At 53.5% G+C, this 23,817-nt stretch overlaps 4 protein-coding genes across 4 annotated transcripts; 2 read left to right on the top strand and 2 right to left on the bottom strand.

Annotated features, from left to right (window-relative positions):
• Positions 1 to 263: 263 nt before the first annotated feature.
• Positions 264 to 4,253, top strand: J4E88_008487 (uncharacterized protein; the record flags this gene model as incomplete). Its single annotated transcript, XM_049402097.1, has 1 exon — positions 264 to 4,253. One exon carries the CDS (start codon positions 264 to 266, stop codon positions 4,251 to 4,253), a length of 3,990 nt encoding a protein of 1,329 aa, XP_049252195.1.
• A 1,625-nt stretch (positions 4,254 to 5,878) lies between these two features.
• On the bottom strand, positions 5,879 to 6,799 carry DHG2 (L-rhamnose-1-dehydrogenase; the record flags this gene model as incomplete). The annotated part of the gene is made up of 2 exons (XM_049402096.1): positions 5,879 to 6,341; positions 6,402 to 6,799. 2 exons carry the CDS (start codon positions 6,797 to 6,799, stop codon positions 5,879 to 5,881), a joined length of 861 nt encoding a protein of 286 aa, XP_049252194.1.
• Positions 6,800 to 7,136: 337 nt separating this feature from the next.
• J4E88_008485 (uncharacterized protein) lies at positions 7,137 to 9,358 on the top strand (the record flags this gene model as incomplete). Its single annotated transcript, XM_049402095.1, has 3 exons — positions 7,137 to 7,312; positions 7,368 to 7,395; positions 7,457 to 9,358. 3 exons carry the CDS (start codon positions 7,137 to 7,139, stop codon positions 9,356 to 9,358), a joined length of 2,106 nt encoding a protein of 701 aa, XP_049252193.1.
• A 6,597-nt stretch (positions 9,359 to 15,955) lies between these two features.
• J4E88_008484 (uncharacterized protein) lies at positions 15,956 to 17,592 on the bottom strand (the record flags this gene model as incomplete). Its single annotated transcript, XM_049402094.1, has 4 exons — positions 15,956 to 16,108; positions 16,166 to 16,495; positions 16,613 to 17,459; positions 17,528 to 17,592. 4 exons carry the CDS (start codon positions 17,590 to 17,592, stop codon positions 15,956 to 15,958), a joined length of 1,395 nt encoding a protein of 464 aa, XP_049252192.1.
• Positions 17,593 to 23,817: the final 6,225 nt, after the last annotated feature.

Below are 23,817 nucleotides of genomic sequence, written 5' to 3'. Positions count from 1 at the left end.
CGACAACAGTGTTGCGCTTGTGAGCCCAACCCGCACGGCCCTCTTCTGCACGTGATACCGCGCCGCTAGTCAACGCGTCCAGGCTACCGCGCCTGTTTGACAGGCAGCAAACAACACGCTACTATATCAACCCAGCTGCGGGGTGCAATTCTAACATCCGCCCGCTCAATTGTACGACCACGGATAGCTGATCCCCCATCACCAGAAGCGCAGCCTCACAGACACCAGGAAAAGAGGCAGCGCCGGCAGCGCGAACCGCCATCATGTCGAAAGTCGATCGCCTAATGATCCAGGGCGTTCGCTCTTTCGGTCCAGAAAAAGGAGAGGTCATTCAGTTCACTGCACCCCTCACACTTATCGTCGGCTGGAACGGCTCTGGAAAGACAACCATTATCGAGTCTCTCAAGTATGCGACTACCGGCGAGCTTCCGTCAAGCAGCAAGACTGGAGGCGCTTTCATCCACGACCCATCGCTCCGAAATGAGAAGGATGGTGTGGCGCAGGTCAAGCTGTCTTTCCGCTCTACTTCTGGTGTCCGCATGGTCGCCACCCGTAGCATGCAAATCACCGTCAAGAAGACTACGAGGAGCCAGAAGACCCTAGAAGGCTCATTGCTCATGATCAAAGACGGCGAAAAGCATTCCATCTCAACCCGTGTCGCCGAGCTTGATCAGATCATCCCTCAGTATCTCGGTGTATCCAAAGCCATCTTGGAAAACGTCATCTTCTGCCATCAAGAGGATAGTCTGTGGCCCCTGAGCGATGCGACTACCCTCAAAAAGAAGTTTGATGAGATCTTCGAAGCTTTGAAATACACCAAAGCCATCGATAACATCAAGAAGATCCGGAAGGACCGAAACGTCGAACTGGGCCAGCTCAAGATCATCGAGGCCAACGCCAAAGAGGACAAGACGCGCGCAGCGGACAGCGAGAGGCGGCAAGCTAAACTGTTTGACGAGATCGAGACGCTGCGAGAGGACTACAACGGCGTCGACAAGAAATGGACTGAGGCGAAGCAGGAGTATGAAGACGCCTACAACCACCAAGCGCGCTTCGTACAGATCGTGGAACAGCTGAAGTCCAAGCGCCAGACGCTAGACATCAACAGGGAAAATGTTGCAGAGCTCCAAGACAGCATCAAGGAGCTGGCTGAATCGGACGAGGAACTCCAAGACATGCTAGATCAGTACGAAGAGCGCGTCGCGACATACTCAACTCAGGCCAAAGAATTCCGGAATCAATATCTTGAGCTCAAGAACAACCTCGAAGACAACAGAGACGCTCTTGGAACGAAGCAAAGCGAGATCGGCAAGTACGAGGCGCAAAAGGAGCAGTATGAGCGTCAGGTCCAACATCGCGAGAACTCTATCAAGGAAGCCGCTAAGCGACATGCTGTGCGTGGGTTTGATTACGACATCACCGAGAAGCAGGTGGAGGAGTTCCAGCAGATCCTAAACAAGATGTCTCGCGATCAGAACAAGGTTCTGGGTCGAACTCGGGAGGAGACACAACGCGACCTACGTGAAGCCCAGGATAATCTCAATCAGCTAAAAACACGCAAATCGGGACTTAGCCAGAGCAAGGACTCCGCCCGGAGTCACATCACGAACAACGACAAGCGCATCTCCGATCTCCAGAGGACCATGAACAACATCAAGGCAGATGAGGGCAGCGAAGCCATACTTCAAGACAAGAAGCGAGATGTCGAAAAGCAGCTTCAAAACGCAATCACCGCGGTGAACTCAGAACGCTACGACGAACGCATATCCGAAGCGTCCAACAACGTACGAACACTCGAAGACCAGAAGGAGCGCTTGACGAATGAGTTTGGTGATGCTTCAAAGCAGGCTCGGGAGTCTGCAGCTATCGACGTCAAGCGAGAGGAGCTACAAACCCAGCAGCACAGCTTAGCGACCATGAAGAAGGTTCACAATGAGCGCCTTTCACAGCTGGTGGACTCTGACTGGGACCCCGCCACTTTAGAGACGACTTTCCAGCAGGTGCTGGCAGAGAAGGCAGGCAAGGTCAAGGAGGCTGGGTCTCGCCGCGAGATTGCGCTGACCAAGTTGGGCAAAGTCAACTACGAGATGTCAAGCTTGGAGTCGCAATTGAAGCAGAATCGTGCCGACCTCCAAAAGTACGAAAAGACCGTGAAAGCATCCATACAGAAGGACGACATCTCCGATTTTGACGAGACTCTGCAAGACCTGGAGTATGATTACGAGCTAAAATCTACAGACAAAGCCAAGTTCGAAGCACAGATGGAGTACATGAGCAAATGCCTGCAATACGCCGAAAAACACAATATGTGCCGTCTATGCAAGAGGACTCTTCACGATGACCACGATGAGGACTTTACAACTGCGGGCTTTGTCAGCGGACTCAAGAAAATTATTGCAAAGGCGAAGGAGGATGTGGAGGAAGACAATGTTGATGAAATCATGGCCAAGCTTGAGACTGCTCGCAAGGCCAAACCTAGCTATGAACTAGCGACTCGCCTGCGCGACACCGAACTTCCCGCACTCCAGGCCAACCTCACCAAGCTGACTGCTGAGCGCGACACTCTCAACAAACAGCTCGAATACCAGGATGCTGTCATCTACGATCTGGAGGCTGCGAAGCAAGAAGTTGAGTCGTTTTCAAAGGAGGTACAGACCATTGTTGCCTACTACAGCAGAGCGCAGGAGCTTGAGGCAGAAATTAAAGAGTTAACACGGAAACAAAAGTCTGCAGGGCTCTCTCGGGGCATCGACGCAATTCAGACCGATCTGCAACGTGTGTCTGATGATAGCCGCACCGCTAGGACAATGCTCGAGCAGCTTACGGCTGCCAGGGACAAGTCACGTAACCAGATCACGACTCTTGAGCTGAGCGTACGTGACATCAACGCGGACCTGAGCAGTGCCCAGTCAAAGCTGAAGGAGAAGCGGGATCTGGCCGATCGAGTAGAAGACCTCAAGCAGGAGAATAACAAGCAACGTGAAGCCCTACGCAGCTTCGACCAGGACATCAGTAACATCGACCCCGAAATCGAGCAAGCGCAGTACAAGTACGACGACATCAACCGCCGTGGCAACGATCGCGTTCAACGCGCTCACGATGAAGCTGCTAGGCTATTCGACACTGTGCGCCAGCTCAACCAGGCGAACGAGGAAATCGATGCTTATATTAGTCGTGGTGGACCACAGCAGCTCGCACGCACCCATCGAGAGATTGAGAATCTCCAAGGCGAGGTCGCACGTATCGAAACTGACATGTCCGATTTGACTCGTAAGATCAAAAAGCTTGAAGACACGGTGCGCGACACGGAAACGAACAAGCGCTCCATCAGTGAAAACTTGCGCTATCGGAAAGCCAAGCGCTCCCTCGACAGCCTAGAAGTCGAGATCCGAAACCTAGAAGAGCTCGGTGCTGAGCGTGACAAGGCACACTACGAGCAGCAAGCTGAACACTGGGATCTTCGAGTACGAGATCTCAATCTCAGGAAGGCAACTCTGGAGCGTGACATGAAGAACAAGGATGACCAGCTGACCGATCTCATGACGGAGTATGAGAAAATCTACAAGAAGGCTGCGGAGCAATACCGCGAGGCGCATATCAAGGTCGAAACTACCAAAGCCGCCATCGACGACCTGGGGCGCTATGCTGGCGCTCTTGATAAAGCCATTATGAAGTATCACACGCTCAAGATGGAGGAGATCAACACTATTCTCGCTGAGCTGTGGCGCAACGCGTACCAAGGTACGGACGTGGACGCGATCCGCATCGTATCCGACGGCGATGGCAAAGGTAATCGGACATACAACTACCGCGTTGTGATGGTAAAGCAAGACACCGAGATGGACATGCGAGGCCGCTGTTCCGCAGGCCAAAAGGTCCTCGCTTCAATCGTCATCCGTCTCGCGCTCGCAGAATGTTTCGGCACAAACTGCGGTCTCATCGCGCTCGACGAACCCACCACCAACCTGGATCAGCAGAACATCAAGGGTCTCGCCGAGTCACTGTCTCAGATCATCCAGAGCCGCAGGAAGCAAGCCAACTTCCAGCTGCTGGTCATCACGCACGACGAGCAGTTTCTCCGCGAGATGAACTGCGCGGACTACACCGACTCGTACTGGCGCGTCGGTAGAGATGTGAAGCAGGAGAGCTATATCGAGCGCCAGAACATTGCTGAGGTAACTGCACTCCAACCCCCATTGATGCTCGCGCAGAGCAGGCACTCCCTCTTGAATAGGGTCGGCTTTGAAGAATGAACCGGACAGGTTCTAACATTTGACAGGTTTCTTGATCGAGGTATCCGTTCTTGACGCGATCTTTGAAGGCGTTTGAGGATACGGTACATACTCGCATACTAGGGTGTTCGCGGTTTTCGTACATTCGCATCTATGGCTTGTAGGTGTTGATATGGGTATCATAGCGATGGAGTTGGCGTGATGGGTGTAGTTTCAGGAGGAACGGGTAGATTTATCAGGTATCAGGTATCGGGGACTATCACACGTATGGGGTCTCAATGCATTCACCTTAACTGATCTGCATCATAACAAGATGACACCTCTCAAGGATACTAACTCGGTCACAGTGCAATTTCAAAGGCCCAGGAGTCCGTACCCAACATTGAATATCACTTCACAGCGTAACATACACATTGTCGCCACAGCTTCATCTGTCCAACTTCTCCTTCCCCTCCAGATTCCGCGAACCCAATCGACCAACATTTCACACACTCCTTGTAATGGCCGATTTCATAGTCCCTCCTTCGACCCCAATCCCAAAACCCAGACCCCTTAACATCGAAAAGATGTCCTCCGTCGAAACCATCCTCTTCGACCTAAGACACCACAAGTCCTTCGTCACGCCCCTCACCAATCTGTCAGACCCATACATTCACTCCATGCAGACATTCCAAACATTCACCACCTCCCTCATCCAGTCTCTAGAAGCCAACAACCCCGCAGTTGTTGAGCTGACACAGAGTGATACACTAAAAGAGCTATACTCAAACTTTCCTTCTTTCTACGAGCAAGAGACGTTCAGGGAGTGGGTGAAAGACGGAACGCTGAAACACCCCCAGCGCCAAACAGAGGCACAGTGTCGGTATTTACGCATCGTGCAACTTCAGACACGCTCGGAACCAGCCATGGAGGTGGGAGAGATAGTGAAGAGCGCCATCACAGCAGGCGAAGAATGGCGCGAAACCGCATACACGCCAGCGAATCTAGTGCAAGACCCAGACGCCTTACACTTCTTCACATGCGCCTTAAGCCGCCTCGAAAAAGCCTCTGTTCCCTCCTCCCCTCCTTCCTGCTGTCCAATCTGCACATGCCCCTTCGACCCTACCACCCACATCCCCAAACGCTGTCCTTGCACGCACATCTTCTGCACCCCCTGCCTCACCTCGTGGCTCCAAAAATGCCACCAAGCATACACCTGCCCCCTCTGCCGGGCCTGCATCCCCTGCGGCCGCAACCCATGCACCTACCACCCTATCCCCCAGGAATCCGGCATACCGATGCCGTTGCCTGAGATCATGGATGTTGTGTTAGTTGACAGAATAGGTGGGATGGATGTACGGGGTGCACAGCTACACGGGATGGCGCCGGAGACGTATTGGGTGTTACGGGAGGAGACGAGGAGGGATAGGGTGGGGTTGAGGAAGGCGAGGGATGTGCTTAGCTCGGGTGTGTTTGTGGAGGAGGAGAATGAGGGGGTTAGGGTGTTTATGGAGGGGGTTGAGAGGGAGGCTGCGGAGAGGATTAGGGGGGATGTGCTGCATGCGGTAGCGGGGGTGAGGCGCTTAGAAGTGGAGTTGACGTGGTGAAAGAATAATAATAACATGATGTCCTTTGTTTACATTTGGGTTTGACGAGACTGTTTATCTTTATTGGAGGTTTACGAATAAGCCTCCATCTACCAGCAACTGCGCGCCGTTCACATAGCTACTCAAATCACTGCCGAGGAAGATGGCTGGACCAGCAAGGTCACTCGGGACACCCGTTCTTCCAAGCGGTATCCTGCCTTCCATGTACTTCCTCTTCTCTTCGTCTTCAAGATCCTTCTCGTTGAGCTGCGTCTTGATTGTACCTGGTAGCAGCGCATTGCACCGTATGCCATGTGTTCCGAGTGCGCACGCGGAGGACTGGATGAGCGAGAGGACACCGGCTTTGGTGGGCGTGTAGTGGCCCTGGTATGCGCCGCCGACGAGGGCGCTGATGGAGGATATGCCGATTATGGAGCCGCCCGGAGGGGACTGGGTGGACATTTGCTTTGCGCCGGCTTGGATGGTGTGGAATGCGCCGGTGAGGTTGGTGGTGAGGGTGTTGTTCCAGAGGTCGGGTGTTATCCTGGTAGACGGGTGTTAGTTTTGCACTGTTCGAGTGTTGTTGCTGAGGAGAAGGGCGTACTCTAAGAACTCCTTGAACTCGCAGATACCGGCGTTGCTTATCACAACGTCCAATCGTCCCCATCGTTGTACTACGGCATCTACCAGCTTCTTTCCTGTCTCGGGGTTTCCTACGTCGCCGGGTACTTCTACTAGTCTCTTCTCTGTTTCTTCTTTGCTGGTTTGTAGGTTCGAGGCTGCTTCCTCGACGAGGGTTTGGTACTGGGAGGTGGACTTGTCGTCGCCGAAGTGGTTCACGGCGACGTTTGCGCCGTGTTGGAGATATCCTAGGACGATGGCGCGGCCGATGCCAGTGACGCCGCCGGTGATCATCATGGACTTGCCAGACAGCAGCTGAGGGGTTTGCGCCGCTGTCGGCGTGGTGGGCGTCCACAGACTGTTCTTGCGGGCGTGCGACATTGTGCTCGTATGTATAGAGTGTGGGGTATGATAGATGGACTATCGCGGTATATGAGGGGCTCAGGGTGGTCTGTCTGGAGGTGTTGAGTCTCGTTCAAGACGGCGAGGAATAATTCGTCCGATAGCACCGTCTACACACGAGAAAGCCATAATATACATGCCGCTATGCGCAATCTGGTTCGGTAGGTGCGATGTATGAGTGAGCCGTGTTCGGTCCACGTGTTCGGGACATTAGCAGCCGAGGCCGAAAGTCTTGGCGATTGCGTCGCGTTCGCCAGTCAAACCAGTTGCGCAGTTCTCGCAAGCCTCCACCAGATACTGCGATACGAGATCAAGGATGGTGTATTCTTGGGACGACAAAGAGGCGCTATGCTATCAACTCTATGTCGAGGAGCGCCGGAGTCTGGAGGAGGTCATGTCGTACTTTGAGATACGAGGGTTCACCCCAAGGTATGCAAGCGCTGCGCGGAAGAGTACATATGGGTCGCCGTACTCGCTCACCGTCATTTCGCAGTCTAGTGTTTGGCGGACATATCTAGAACAGTTAACGCTGACCCTATTACTTCAGCAAGCGTGCCTTCCAGACCCAATTCAAGGTGCGTCGCTATCGCACGACTTCCAGCCTCCACTCTGAATCCCCGACTGATCACGTCATAGCGATGGGAGTTCCCCTCGAAGCAGAATCCAGCGCACAAGAATACCGCCCTCGTCGCGCGACTCCAGCAACTATGGGAACAGAACTATACGCAGAAGGACATGGTGGACACGCTACAGGCTGAGGGCTTCCAGATCAACGACCGCGAACTGCTGCGCTTGCGCCTGAGGCTCAAGCTCTTGCTTCGAGAAAGCGTTTCCAGGTCGAAGAAGACAAAGGCTGATGGGGGGAGGATACAAAAGAAGCCGAAGAAGAAGCCTACCAAGATTGTGCCTGGGAGAGGTCTGATCAACCAGCTTGGTAACGCGATATTGGCAGAGGAATCTACGAGCGACGATGGAAGCGAAGAAGAGGCCGCGGCTGCTCAGGAAGAAGGGGAGGAGGTTGGGGCATCTGTGGAAGAAGCGCGACCTATACTCCCTGAACCCGACATCACAGGCTTGAGCGAGGAGGAAGTGCTACGCAAGCAACTGCGCCAACAGCAACTTCAGACCGAGAGCGACGAGAAATGGCGGACACGCAAGCGAAGACGTCGAACACGCGGCTGGGCCGGACTGCCAGCCGATGCTCCTGGCGAACCTCCTCGATTCCCTTCCGAAACCACCATCGACGAAGCCAAAGCATACCTCGGTCTGGATAACGATATGTACCGCCAAGTTCGAGAGAGCTTTCTTCAGATCTGCAAGGAGCAGGAAGTCACAAAGAAGACCATTGCCGGTCCGGAGAAGTGGGCGCAGATTGTACAGCAACTCATTCGAGATGACGCGCATTTGGCTCAAGTCTTCCAACAAGAGCCAGAGGTGCTACAGAACGTCGACGCGCTCTTCCGTCCGAAAGGTCAGAGAGCGCTGTCACTTGATGTCATCTGTCTGGACGTTACAAAGCGCTTACGAACGATGGATTCACGCATGACCCTCGCCGACGCAAAGAACCTCCTTGGTCTCAACCCCGAACAGACGCGACACGTCCGAAGCGCCTTTGCTGACAAGCTGAAAGCAGCTCAATTTTCGAACAAGCATGAAGCTGGTGAGGAACGCTGGACGGGTTTGAAGCAAGCGTGGGTCAACGAGTCCGAGTTCCTGGTGAAGGCGCTCGCACAAGGGGAAGACGATCCAGAATACGCAAGGAAGTTACGAGCTCTCGAAGTGTTGGCCCGAGACGTGATGAAGCGGCAACAGCAGGAAAAGACCTCTAAAGACCCCAGCAAGAAAAAACAGGTTCATCAGGGCCCGGGACCAGGGCCTGCACCGCCTGTCGTCGCCGCACACCCGACGAGCATGGGAAATAAGGGCAGACAACACAATAGTGCTGGTCCAAAGGCAAGAACACAGACTACATATACGGCCACACCATCTCTATCCACAGCTTCAGATCTCCAAATCGACCCATCTCTCCTCCTAGCCGCCAGCGACGCCGCAGTCCTACCCATCCCCTCCTATTCCCCTCAACACCACTACCAGTCCTCCCACTACCTGCCAGCATCCCAACACCACCACCAACATCAACACCACCACCCCTACCAACAACCCTACTACCCCGCCACCCCTCCCATCCCCACGCCCCTCCCCGTCTACTTCCGCCTCCACGCCCACTCCTCAACCCCCTACCCCACGCGCTCCGTCTGGCTCTCCATCATGCAAACCCCCTCCGTCAACGCACTCCGCGAGTTAGCGAGGCGCGAACACCCTGGTACTGTTGTGCATAAGCTACAGGGGTTGGTTGTACACAGAGGGGGGAGGGCGGAGAGTGAGGTTGTGGTTGAGGTTACGGATGATGAGGAGTTGGGTGCGTATTTGGGGCTTGTTAGAAGGGCGGGAGGGGAGGATGGGGGGCAGGGGCAGGGGAAGGCGACGTTTGTTGTGTTGTTGGGGATGGGTGGGGAGGGGGGAGGGGGGTTTGCGTAGGGTCTTAGAGGTGGTGAAGTCATGCTATCTCATTTCCAGTAGATCGAGCTCAACAGCGCAGGGTTCATGTGCTCGTTCAAATACTATATCCTTCACACTTTTCCTGTTTGCTAAGCCACATATCAAAAGTCAGTTATGACAGTACCGGTTTACATCACATCACAACCCCACACCAAGCCTCCATGCATCAACTCTCCACTTGATAACTACTCAGATCTGCCCCCTCACAAACTCACCCCATAAGCCTCCTCCCCCGCCCCCCTCCAAACCCTCTCCCTCTCCCCTTCTCCCAACCCCTTCCCCTCCATCCAACTTTCCACAACTCTCCTCCACAGCTTCCAGCTCCCTTCCTCCCCCGCAGGCCCACCCACATTACATACCGGCCAGTCACTCCCGAACATGACTCTGCCTGGGAAGCACTTGAAAACGTGGTCTAGGAAAGGGGATAAGCCAGTTAGGATACTGGCGATGTCGGAGGGAGTGGGTGACGAGGTGAATTCGTTGAAGGCGCCGGAGAACTTCATGTAGACGTTTGTGTCGGATGAGAGGGATGACATGGTTTGCAGCCAGATGGGGGATGGGGTGGGGGTTGTGGGTGAGAGGGGGGGTTTGGCGAGGTGGTCTAGAGTTGTGTTAGTTTGGTGTTATCTTGTCATGTTTGTGAAAGAAGTCACAGCGCATTGCGGTTTATGGCTTCGGTCTGTAGGAAAAGGGGGAGATATATACGTACTCAGGACGAACTTCACCCTCTTCCCATCTCCACCTCCATCTTTCTCCTCTCTTGCTCTCACAGCCTTGATCAATCCCCCAATTGCCTCCATAGGTCCTGTTCCATCCCTATGATTATCAACACCTACATCAAAACACCACGCCTGGCATCCATCTCCCAACCCCTTCAACCCAACTAGATTGCTAACCCAACTCTCCTCATCTTCCTTTAGCATCTTAGCAACAACGCCCTCCCGCTTCCCTTGCAACAGATACCTCCATCCTTTGATACATTTCCAGAGCTGCGGCCCAGCCACCTCCTTCACAAGCTCTAGATAAACATTAAACACCCTAGTCGGAAGATGAAAAGGCGCATACACAACAGCCCCCTTCATCTTCCCACTTTCCTCCCCCGTAAACCCATCACCCCCCTCCGGCGTCCCCTCCACAATCCTCCTCAGAAACCTAACCTCCTCCAATGGTTCTTTCGCCCACTCCCTCAACTTGCCCTTAACATCCTCATCGCTATCAGAGCCTGAGATACTTGGCTCCGCGGAGGCAAGATACCGATCAGTTTCTACGTAGATGAATCCCGCGGGCTGGGGTGATGTGATGGAAAGATAGTCTGAGATGCCGTGCCGTTTGGAGAGGTGGTGGCCGGGGGTCATCCAACCGTGGTTCGAAGGGGATGTTGCGGTTGAGGGCCAGAGGTGGATGTGTGTGTCTAGGATGGGTATGTCTTGGGATGGCATTGTTGGATTGGTCGGGTTGGTCGGGCCGTGGGGCGTAGTGTTGGAGGATGTGAGGCTGATGCCGCCTGAGTAGGATTCTGGACGGGCGAGTTTGAAGGGGTCTTTTTTCTTCTTTTGGTTGTAGGTCTAGACTGGTTGTTGGGTGTTGCTGTTGGTTGATATGCTATACTGAGTACTATGGTGTTGTGATGCGGGGAGGTGCTTTCGGTTGGCGGGGTAAGTGGCTCCGAGGAATGTCCATCGATAGATTGTTGTACACGAATTCTACTTCTTCACGTAGATCACGGTTGATTCTGATTCATGTTGTTCTGATTTGGACATTCTCGTCTCTTCCAAGGTTTGCTTTTCCAATCGGGGAACTTGGCGTCTATGACAATCCAATAGCAATACTAGTGATGTACTTGCAGTATCGATGTGCAACATGCTTCTGAGCCACACCAACTAAGATTTATCGAAGATAACATTAACGCGAAGTTTGATAAACATAGAGCAAAGTCAAATGGACAGGAAAGGCCGTCCGGCTTGGCCGCCCTTCATCACGATATGGCCGGTGATAATCAAGGCAACGCACAACGTATCGACGATTCCCAGCCTCTGGCCTCGGCAACTTGATCCCGAAACACATGCTTCGTATCCTGCAGACGATATACCGGAGTGCACGACCGTTGGTTCTAGACACATGCAAGGTGTGTATCTTGGCATCACAACCGCGCAGTACATACCACATACAAAGCAGAACCCACATACTTCGTACATCTCACCAAACGCGCTCCACGGAGGAAACGTACAGCCATTAGGCGTCCCCTGCACGCACGATGCCGACTTTGACGTGGTCTCAAAAGGCAGCTCGTCTCGATCGTGCAGTGATAGGCGCTTAGTCGTCCCGCGCTTCCCAGCCACAAGGACAAGTGTCAAACTCAATGCCTATGAAGCCGACGGCAATTGTGGGGTAGCCATAGGCAAGAGGGTAAGAATATACTTTCGCTTGGAAAGCGAGAGCGGGTGCCCACGATCCTGGTGCTATTGCCCTTGATTGCCTCTCACGGTACAGTAATTCCCGTGGGAGTGTTCGGAAGCGAGGGAGGGGTAAGCGGAGCAAAGAGGGCCGGAGAAGCACCGACGCTGCCAGGCGCGCAGCTCAACAAACAATTTTCAGAAGTCGTGCATACGTGAGGCTCTGCGAAGGTCCCTTTGTTTCCGTGGAGCGTGACATGTGACTGGGGATCCTGCTTACTGCATCTGCCGAAATTCTTGTATCGGCAGCGCGCAGCATGCGCGAATTAGATGTATGGCCGAAGCTGTCAAAATCTGTGGTGGCTGAGCGTCTCCGATCCTATTGATCTCAGCGTTTAGTCAACTCCACCACTGTCAGCAGGACCCTCTCTGTATTGCAAAACAGAGGGTCCGCGAATGGACCTTCGCCTGTTGGTCTCCAGTATCACCTCAGCGCTTACCAATATAGTACACTATGGCACACTTTGCTGAGCACTAGTTGTTATTGTACCCACACCCGTTTGCCCATCATCCGCCAGTATCTATCAACGAGTCGACCTAAGACCGAAGTAGCCCTTTGCAGATACTATGGGAATGTCTGGCGGCCTCATCCCGCGATGTATGACGTGAGGTGTTGAAAGCTGACTCGTGCGGCGCCGAACGCCTAAATCACAATCAAGGATCGAGAGGCCGTCCGGCTGTTCTGATGGTGAAAGCAAGAAGAGGGTGGGGTGAAAAGTCTGGATGCAGCGAAAGTAGCCGTGATTGTGGAGAAGACAGGCAAGACCCTTGATGTCTCTTGACGCCGAGTCAGCCACGGCTCAGTCAGGATGCACGTCATTTTAGCGCGTTTACAGCCGTGGAGTAGATGTATGGGTTGCGGCTCGCTCGGTTCAAGAGACCGATGGTTAGTGAGCAGACTATAGATCTTGTGTTCTTGTGGCTGATGATATGGGAATGCGGCTGTGAGACGATGCTAATCTTGGTTGCGCGATGTTTGACGTGCAGCTGCAGGGTCTTGCCTCGTAGATGGAGTACCAAGGTTGCTGTGCAGAATGACAGTTCAGTCATGTGAGTATGTCGTTCGACGTCGTCATCTAAGATCGACGAACCATGGAAAAAGAAAAGCGCCGGGCCCCGTAGCGGACAACGGACGAGGCTTGATCGGATCTACTCTACCAAAGTCGCACCGAGCCTAAGAATGGCTAGTAAGGGTTCCCAAAAGGCCACCTATATCTGCGGTATTAAACGACGCGCAAGCCGGTGGAGTTGGAAGCAGTAGGTTGAGACGATGACGATGTCATATATGGCATCTTCCCCACATTACGACGTTGCAGCGTTCCTGGATATAAGCCGTTTCGGGGCATACTGGCCAGATCGACCTTGAGCACGTGACCTGTGCTCCGAAGATGAAAGCTTTTCCACCATACATATCCGAAGATATGCCGCGACGAGCAGAATCCGGCGATAACTGTACCGCAAACGTTAGAGGTACCTGACTCGAAATGATTTGCAGCTCGTGCTTGCTTGCCGCTGGATCTCGGTTCACGACCGGCACGGCGCGACGCTACCTCGGGCGCGCCAGTTCAAGGCCCATACAGACGGAGAGAAGACGTTTCCAAAGTTTCGCAACTGGAGTTTCCGAACAAGCACGGCTATGCTTCGGTATTGTTGGAGATTGCTGATGATGTAAAGATTCTGTACTGGTTTGGTTGAACAGGTTCGCGTACCCGTGTCGAACTTGAAATATTGCTGCCGGTATGGAGCCGCGATCGATTCAAACGCACGCTCGGAGGAGGCTCCAGCATTGTGTCAGACAATCATGACACGATCATGACCAGATCCAAAACTTGCATGATAAGTAGCCTCAAACAACTTATGGAGTAGATCTGGGCCTTTTGGAACTTAGGCTAGACGTCTGATGTCGTCAGAGGGCCAGCATCCGTAGAAGCTAACGATGCCGACAAGGTCTCCGCAAATACACAGTCTTTGCTGTCGCGGTAATAGCCACCATGGCCTTAGCGCAGTGTATCCTGGTGAGGATGAAGTGGGTATTTGTACGCATTGCATGACAGCCCTTGGCCCCTTGCTTCAAGATGTACGAGTAATTTGGACCTTCGCGCATAAGTTCCCTCAAGTGAGATAACTGGATGGACGAGAGGTGATGTAAAGATTTTTGTGTGATAACGTGCGTCCCGACAGCGTGTCTCGCGCGTGAAGCGAGATGTGCAGAGTTTTCGCCTTCGACCCAGCTGTTTGGACAACGTTTCGGCTGCTGACAAGCAGGATCAAGCGAATGTCAATTGTCCGGAAGTGCAGACTGATTGCGCTGCCATCATCAGGCATCCCGGCCCATGTCGTGTTACGTGGGGAGCAGATAGGTTGTGCCATCTTGCAAGCGTGTATATTGAGCAGTCATTGTCATCTCGATTGGAGATGTTCATTGCCATTTTGGCTAGTGCGTGGCGCTCGCCCAGTCTGCACCTGTGCAGTTGTAGTACTTTTGACAAGCCAGGCACCAATGACAATGTTCCGTCCGGTATTGGTAAATGCTCTGGGACACGGCACGCGAGGGTCGAACTGCAAGTCCGTGCCTAAAGCTGTCTGCAGCGTGTTGCATCGGGGATGCGGCACAGATGCTTGCGACAGCTTGGCTACAGAGTATCAATGTACATGTGTGCTGTTCGATGCCTGGTGGCCCATCTGCTGCGAATGCTACGTACGCAGTGACAGGCAGCTATGACGAGAGGTGGAGAAATGGGTCAGGCGTCGCGCCGCAGACAGCGCCAGTCTAGCGCGTGGGAGCTTGGCTCTGGACACACAGGCCTGCGGGAGCGGGATGACCAGCATAAGGTTTGGACAAAGGGTCTCTTCCGTGCGATTTGCTGGCTCGCTAGAAGACCAGGGCTCATGCATCTGTCATCCGTCATCGTCCCTGTTGACAAGACGCAGAATTTGTGTCGTGGGTAGGGAAGAAAATTGCCGCAACGCACGATGATGTTTGATGAGGGCCAGCGATGCAAGTGTGCATGAGAAGTTCGGCGCCGGCATGGTTTCCTTGAAGCTTCAGCTAGGACGTGCAGCATGCAGGCCCGCTTGAGTGGGCAGCTTCGTTGGTGGGAAGACCTGTGGACGCCATCGACTTTTCAGCGCCATCGGATCGCGATAGGGAAGTCGAAAGTGCCAGAACAACGCTGACCCCCAGGGCTTGCTGCAACCGACGCTGGACGGAATACTCTGCAGCAGTGGATGAGCGGCGGATTTGGCGTGGGAGAAGGCCAGCTGCGAGAGTGACATTGCGCAAAGCCACAGATTAAACGATGCTGCGGGCCATGGCCGAAAGCGGAGATACGAGGTAGTTCCGAGACTTGGGGAGTGGGTTCTTCAATTCCCTTATCCCGTAAACCGAGGGGTACCTAGGTACCTGCCCTTCGCACCTGCCGCCTTTGAGTGGTTCGTTCGGAAGTATTGCCTACCTATCCTCTTCGTAGTGCGCCCGTCTCAGATAACGTGCCGCTATTTGTCTCGAGGCGGCCCAGACTCCCACATCTTTGCCGTAAACGATGAAGCAGGCGATGTCCTCGATGCGGGTGATGGTTCGCGCTACTTGTAGGCCGTGCAGCGCGGGTAGGACGCCTAAGACGGCTGACCAGGGGGTCGTGTGTTGCTCGGGAAACAGCTGTGATGTTGGGATAGAGTTTTTGTGCCGCGGTTGCACAATTGTGAGACGTGGAGCCAGAGCAGTCGCGGCTGACTACGCGCCTCGGGGGACGGCAGGAGCGAGCTGCGACGTTGAGAGTGGAGGAAGGCACCAAACAGAGCGACTGTAATAACGGTCATCATCATTGTCATTTGTTGTGACTTTTGCGTAGACTACATGGTTGGGTATTCACCAACACGGCGCGTGGAAAGACGCTGCAAATTCGACCATGGCCGTAAACTCCTTGAACACCTTGCATCCAACCGGGCCCATTTTGGTATCCGAGAGCTGCCACGCTCAATAGTAGGAAACAACACAGCGCGGCTCTACCATGCGTGTACTGGTAGATGCTATGCTTCAAACTGACATGCGTCTAACATTAATGCATCCAAAAAACGCGCGGCCGGGGCCTGGAATGCCGGCCAGAAAGGGAAAAATCGTCGTCTAATTCATCATCGGAAAACCGGCGCCTCGCTCGCGAAGCACGCGTCCGCCTGGTGGAGGCGTCAGGGGAGGGGTAATTGTCGCCATCGGCGGGATAGGCAACATCCTGATGTTGTCGTCGGCATCTGCACCCTCGCGAGTACCCCATGTGGTCTGATAGCAAGCCGTCAGCAAGGTTGAAAAGAGCGCGATGAATGATTCATGACATACCTCTGTCACGGTGATGCAGCCATAGAGCTTGATCAGGTTGTGGAAATAGCCGAAAAGAATCGAGACCGGGACGAAGCGGACGTCGCCCGGGTTTCTTAACAAATGGGGAATTAGCTTGATCGTCTTCGCGAAGACCCAATGCGCGAGGAACAGCGCCCAGAAAAGGTTGCGCTGCCAGTCCTGCTCATGGGCTTGCTTGTCGTCCTCTGCTGCGTAGTATCCTGCCTCCGCCAGCGCGAGGTAGACCGAGACGAAGAGGGCGCAATCGAGGAGGAAGGCCCATTGCGTAAGCGTGGTTTGGAAGACGGCGTAGAGGGACCATGGGTAGTTCTATTGCGCAAGGATTAGCAAAGGTAGCGCGAATCGGCGAAGTCAAAAGAGGGGCTGGCTTGGCGGGCGTCCAACAACGCGAAATCTGTGCAAATATTGGAAACTAGCGGCACTCACCATCCACATGTAACCCTCCGTCAGGCTAGTCAGATTGCTCCTCCAGTTGGAGCGGACCCATCGCAGACATTGGCGAAGATACTTCGAATCGTCCTCAAGGGTCGTCTCGACTTCGCATTCGCGGTGGTTTTGCATTTGGATCTTCCAGTTGTGGGAGAACAACCATCGCGTGATGAAGTTGTCGTCGTCGGCGTTGAGGAAGTGATCGCTGCCCCATGTCTCGTGCGTGAAGCCGTAGGTAAAATTGGGGTCTTGTAGGATCTCGGATCGATAGGCAACGGCGCGTCCAGATAAGCATGGTAGGCCACCGTCGATCCAGTTGCAGGCAGTGCAGTCAAAGTTCCTCCTCACCAGATAGATGGCACCCAGGAACTCCCAGATGCTGGAGCGGTTGAAGCGGCGGATTTGCTGGTTAGTTCCAACACCTCCGACAGATGGGTCTTCGAAAGGAGCAAGAATCCATTTGGTAAACTTCTCTGGTAACCATACATCGTCGTCAAGTAGAAGCGTGATCTTGGTCTCGACCTCGGGAATGGCTCGGCATAGCTGTCGACGCTTGTTGGCCTGGCTGACGGATAGAACTTGAATGATCTTGGGGCTGCCCAGCTCTTCTACCATCTGGTACACGCGCTTTACTCGCGAGTCGGGTGTGACGAGGAGGAGGCTTAATGGCTCGAGACGGTATGCGCTTTGAACCGTCTCTTTTAGTTGTTGCAGGTTTTCAGCAACTGTTGGGATGATGACAGTCATGTCCTTTGATGTGATGGTAGGGTCGTCGACAGGCTTCATGGGTGTGTACGTCCAGTTGCTCGCCAGGTTCACCCATAATCTGACATATCGAAACAAACTGTGGTACCGAGTCAGTGTCGTCCAAAGTGCGGGGAAGGCTGGCAGTGGCAGCTATGGTAGACTTACAAGAGAGCCAAAAAGATACAAAACCAACTCCAATTGGGGAACAAGGCTAATGGGAAAGAGAACATGGTGACGGCCAACGAGTGTGGTAGTGCGGAACGTGAACTACGACGGTGGACGGTAAACGAAGATCACATCGAATGGTGGGAGTGAAAAGCCGCTTGCATCGGGGAAGCAGCGGAAGTGACAGGTATTTAAACAGATGCTTGCGAGCGGGCTAGGGCGGCGAGGACATGTTTCGCTCCCGGCGCTGTTTAAGCTGCATGAGATTCCCTTAGCAGACTTTGGGGTAGTGTGAACATGGCTGGAGCATGAGGTAGTTGCGAAATTCCAGTAGTGACCAGGGTGTGTACGAGTCGGGAATAGCGAATGCGCCCACTGAGCTCGAGCGTCATGCTTGGATCCCGCCAGCCGTTGAATCGCTCGCATATTCCTAGCCACCCTAGCTGCAGCGCTTTCAGGGATCGACTGCATCGTGGTGCATTGCTGACAAGGGCCCTCATTGTAACCGCCCCGCGGTCGCTCCGGTGCTGGTGCCGTTGGGGCACGAGACAACACGCCTCCCCACTACTCTCACCTCATCGCGCCATCCACTACGGCGAATCTTGACATGCCTTTGCCATCGCCCACTGGTCCTCCTGACGCCGCCTGCTCGTCGATACGGAGCCGACGCGCGGGCTATGAACGATGCGGCTGATGATCGATGGGTCCTGGTCAATATGTGACCCCGCTTGGCGCCAGACCATCTGAGATCAATGGCTCTAGGCCTGAATTGCCCACTCTCTCGTCTTAGAGTCCCATGCACTAGCCGCTGCAAGCGGACCTTACCAAGCGTGGCGCAATAGCGACGATAGGCGCTTCGTTACCCTTTGGCGGCAGGGCTGGCGTCTCCATCTTCCGTTCGTACATGCTTCCGGCACGGCTAATTACTTATTACCACTCATCCACACTCATGCTGCGACAGCCCTCGTTGTTGTGTCGCTGCCGCTGACCAACGGGAAAAATTCCGGGGCTGTTCACTTAATTTACTCGATTGCCCATTTTCTGTAGCCGAGCACCTGCAACAGCGACGGGTCGCCACGGTCTTTCGCTGCTAGAGCAACAATGCCATGTGCCTCGCCGGTCCATATTGTTGGCGTGCTCCGTCCCTCTAGACACTAGTAGCCTGTATTGGTCGTACGTCGACCGATGGCTTTTTCGTCGGAGACATTGCCGTATACAGTAGCGAATTGCCTGGACTTCCTGCTACCTTGCTTCAGGTTGACTGTAATTATTGTCTTTGTCCCGCTGGACCAGAATGTTGGAAAGGTACCTGCACCGGATGAAGACGTACAAGGTCCGGGTACGCATGCCTCCAAACTCAAACGTCGTGTAGAACGCTGCAGAGACGGGGTTTATACCATGCTTATGCAGATCCAGTCGTCGGGCCGCGGGAAGCCATACGCGCATCCAATTACCTGACTGTCAACCATGTAAACGGCTTGCTGCTGCATACTGCATGTAATTTACGAAGGTGGGTGGGCGTCCAGCATGCGAGCGATCGAACGAAAGATGGGTCATGGCTGCTGGCGCTTCCCTGCATGAAGCCCTCCCTTTCGGTCCCGTTAACGTCTACATCCGGCTTTCAGATGAGCAGATGTAGACTGCGTATCTTATATCCTTGACCTTGTATGTGAGTTTAGCATGATGATGCCCAATGTCAGTAATGGTTGTACTATAGGCGGAAAAGAGCATTGATCTTGGTGGATCATCATGCCACATCGCAAGGCGAAAATCACACCCCACGGATGCCAGGTGACAGCTGTCAGAATGGTCTCGGTTATTGCGTCATTAACCAGAGACACGGGCAGAGAGGATCCTCCACATATTGCGGATCGCTTGCCGGTTCCTCGCGAAAGCCAGAGCCATACACGAATGTACCTCATGTTAAGCGCTCCTGCGCCACAGACGAAACAGGGTCCAGCGCCATTGAGCCTCAACTACTATCAAGACCTACCAGGTGGACTTTCGCTGTCGAGATCTCATGCATCCGAGAAACACATTCCAGTGTGACTGGAGCGATGACAGATCCGTAATGTTCGACGAGGGGCGCTATCAGCACGACGTAAAAGGCGTCATGGTAGCTCCATGTTAGACAAACCTGTCATGGGTCTAATCAGTGAAAGTCGTGGTAAGGTGCTCGACTGCCTGATGGAGCGGCCAAAATCCGAGATACATTCCGCTAGTGTTCAGGCGAAGACCTGTGAAAGTTGACTAGCACCCTATAGCCGTCGCACAGCTTTTCTCTAGTCAACTTGAAGGTAGTACAAAGGTGTCAATCGAAGGGTCGACGTTCAGTGTTGATAACGTAAGGTGAATTGAGGAACTCTTTGGCAAAAGTAGACATGAGATCGTGATTTGAGCGTGGGCTTACACCAGCCTCAAGGCAAAGCTATCCTCAGTTATGGTTGACCCATTTGACCCAAGATTGGGTGTGTTTCTTACGTGGTACACTGTCGAGAGTTCATCAAGTGCTGGACAAGGCTGGTGATGGCCCTGATGCGCTCCACTCACCCGGAGCTTGGGTCCGGGGACAAAGCGTAGGATGTCTTCGCCAGAAGATGTCGCAGCTGACTACACAAGTAAAGTTTGAAGTTCTGAATCGCCTGAGGCTTTTCTTGCTGGAGTTGCACCCTCTCAACAAAAGACGTCCAGATGACCTTCCCAAAGACCGGGTTTGCTCTTGCCCAGCTCACGATGTGCACCGTAAACGAGCATGGCCCGAAGTGAGATGTTGGTGTTTCCTTGGATAATGTAATCATTGATTCAGCTCGGCCATCGGTTTTCACGGGCACCGTCGTTGTCTCGGTGTCTCTTGAACGGTATGTTCAGCCAAGCCGTTCCTATGGTCTTAGTGTACAATTCTCATCGGCGATACCTGCCGCACTCAGCTGAATGATGATAGCGTTGTGGAATTGCCATGCAAGGAGTGTTTTGGGGAACCGCCATTGCCTCTGGGTCGGAGAGGGGCGCAACCGACCCAGGAAACCGACCTGAAAAGGCACACGCAAGTGCGAGCGTCTTGCGTGCTTTGGGACTCATTCCATTGAAAGACGTAAGCGTGCTACCAAAGCAGTATGGTAAGACAGCAAAGGCGAAAGAAGTGGGCTGGTAACGGATCGAGGCGGGTCAAGTGGTGGTGGTGGTTGCTTGCCTGAAGCTACAACAGCTCGAGATCGACCGAGAGACTAGCGCCGATCAGTCACCTGTGCACATGAATGCCCTATCGTACTCGCCAACACATGATCCACAGCCCTCCTGCACTCAACGACGCGTTCAGTCAAGCGTACGGGTGTATGCTAAACTTAACAGTGTATCAAGTGTGGCTACAGTCTCGTACGATGCTTGACCTTCCGCGCGGGGGCCAGGGTCATGCGAGTCCCTGGAGGACGCTAAGGACGCGCTAATCAATCGTGCTGATCGCCAGTCCCGAAGCGCTCTCGACCAGGTGTTCCCCACACACTCACACCACCTCTAGCCGAGCCACCTCTGCAGGCCCTCACACGTCACTACGTATCTCGTACTTTGAACAGTAATACTGCTCGGACGGCGACACAGTCAAAGGGGTCGTGCGACACAGTTGTGCGGCGCAAAAATCCGCCCATGGGTATGTAGCTGAACATTCTTTGCAGGCTTCCAGCTACAACACTGTTGGACGCGTCATATTACGTGGAACATATCCCGCACTGCCGGAGATTGGAGGCCACTATAATCCGACTAGGATTGGGGGCTATAACGATGTCCTTATCCATATTCTGCACTGTATGCGGCTGCAGATACCTGGTCCCAAACCCGCCCAGATAGCTTATGTCCTTGTGCATAGCCATGGCCCTTCGCGAACGGTGTGAAAATTATTTAGCTGCATAAGCTGATCCTCCGGAAGGAAGGTAGAACAAAGACCTCGAGTTTCTAGTCTTTGGCATCTACAGTCATCTTTGCTGACATTCCAACAAGGCATACCCCTCCAAGCGCATGTGTTGACAACCAAGCCACTGGCTGCCACGGGACGAGTACCAATAACTTCTACGAACATTTCCATCACGTCAAAATATACAAGACTGCCAAGTGAAGCGAGCGGTCGTCTAACAGGACCTCGGTCGATCTCTGATGTCGTGCATAAGCCACGGTACACCAGAGTGGACGCTCACCACAGCACGTGCAAGGAACGTCTATCGGATTACACCCTCTCTCATTCGCGTCAACTGATCCACCGCAAATTTCACGCAGACAGAAAAGTCGACCGCAGGGCTGTGTAGGCGTTACCCGCTCGTGGCGCCGACTATGTTGTGACGATAAGCATGCCTGATAGGACAAACCTGCTTTCGGCCATGAGACAAGGACTGGCAAACATGTATGCTATCCCAGCATTAAAATCGCACTGATCAAGATTAGGCATCTCGATACTGTCTCGCGGATCATCAATCAGAGTGCAACATCTCATATCTACACTAAACAGCCATGCAATAGACTTCCTTCTATCTCTGGGGAGGGTGCGGCACAATTGCGTAAAGTCCCTGACGATAGGTCTGCACGCATAACATCCTACAAACCCTAAGGGTATCGCTTGACTGTATCTCCGATACTGCATTGTCCTGCAACACCATGTAACGCGATATGGACCGTCCGAAAATAACCAATTTCGAGATCTGCCGATCGTATGAACACGGAATCCTTCCATCGGAATGCACCAGGAAACACTTGCGCAGTCCATGGTTCCAGGTACATCCGCGCATCGCACACGTACGGGGATGTTCGAGCCATCCATATGGCCCACACAATTCTGTTGAGATGTGTAGCATGTACGAACTTCAGATGCTGTGCGTACCCTAGACCTGCGCCTTGCCGCATGCACGCCATTATAATCCCTTGCTTGACCTGCATTGCAGGCCGAGGACTGCATTTCGGCTACCCTGGTTCGCATACAGAATTTTGCCTGCTGAAATACCTAAACGGCAAGTCGATACAACGCAAGAGAAAGATTGGTAAGTACGTCGGTGTCGAGCTAAATAGGAATGTGGCACGAGACACAATTTTATCATGTCAGCCCTGGGATGCCGTTCAGATTGGCGTATTATTGCGCTCTATCGAAAGAATCGCACTGAATAGGACGACCAGTCAAAATAATCGAATTGAGTCCGCGTAATCACAGACGGGTGTGGTCCACTGCGACATGGTTACACGACTTCACCGGCAATAGCCCACGTTTCTTGGCTTCCTGGTGTGGACACGACAGCGGCAGCCAAACGATCCTGCTGCTACCCGTATCCGTACGCCTCAAAACGCCTCGAACCGCCCTACCCAGCTGACAGGATAGACGCGGTAGGCGATCTTACAAGTCATCGGTCTGGAACAATTCTACGGACAGACACCGAGTCTTTCGAACTCGAGACTTTTACTCATCAGACCACAGAGGGACACATGCACGGAAATTTGCAACATGCGGAAATTCACGCCTGTAATCGCCTTTGAACAGCTGAGTGATTAGGCTATGAGATGCGGGGTGGTGCAAGCGCCACCCACCAGGCCCATGTTATCTGTGAGGCAGTGTGAGCCGAGTAAGATGCGATTGGATCTCCCCCACGGTTCGAAGCTGATTGCACCGTCAAGAGCGTCTTGATCTATGAACCAGCCCGCAGATGGATAAGTCAACACAGCGTTTGCCCGCTTCAATCATGGTCCTCAGCACCCATCTTTTCTCGTTCCACCGCGGCGTTCCACCACAGTAGTACTCTGCCTATTCCCTCCGACGCATAAGCTCGCTGGACACTCAGCCAGGGAATCGTCGCAACCTGCGTCAGCTCGTGGTCACATTGCTTGTTAATGAGATCTTTAGGGATTGGAGTCCGGAGCAAGAGGCCGACCGGGAATGAGATTCATAGCGCGGTTCCGCACAACGACACCGATCGGGACGAGGCATTTGACAGACATAAGTGGACATGGAGTTCAGGACCGCCGTCGCACAAGGCTCGCATGCCTTCACACCCTCAAAACAACAGCGTGAGTGCGAGGAAGGACTTTAAGTCGGGCCGCTTCAACAACAGTCGGCCGTGTTTGACGTCCCTAGACCAACTATCGGGATGTACGAACCGGTGACTTGCATCAAAAGACCAGATCGTCTCTCGATCGACCTGGGCAGCCAAGCGGACTGGGCCGAGGCTGACTTTCGAGCAGATCTCAGGGTGCCGGCTAAGCGAAGGATGGATACCAGCAGTCGAGAATGGAACGGACAAAGGAATTTCTTGTGCGTCTGCAAG

Source organism: Alternaria novae-zelandiae (genome assembly GCF_023758075.1).
Source record: "Alternaria novae-zelandiae strain BMP 2774 chromosome Unknown scaffold_19, whole genome shotgun sequence".
In the NCBI taxonomy this organism is placed as follows: domain Eukaryota; kingdom Fungi; phylum Ascomycota; class Dothideomycetes; order Pleosporales; family Pleosporaceae; genus Alternaria; species Alternaria novae-zelandiae.
Note: the sequence above shows the minus strand (reverse complement) of the source record. Positions and strands in the feature narration are given on the sequence as shown.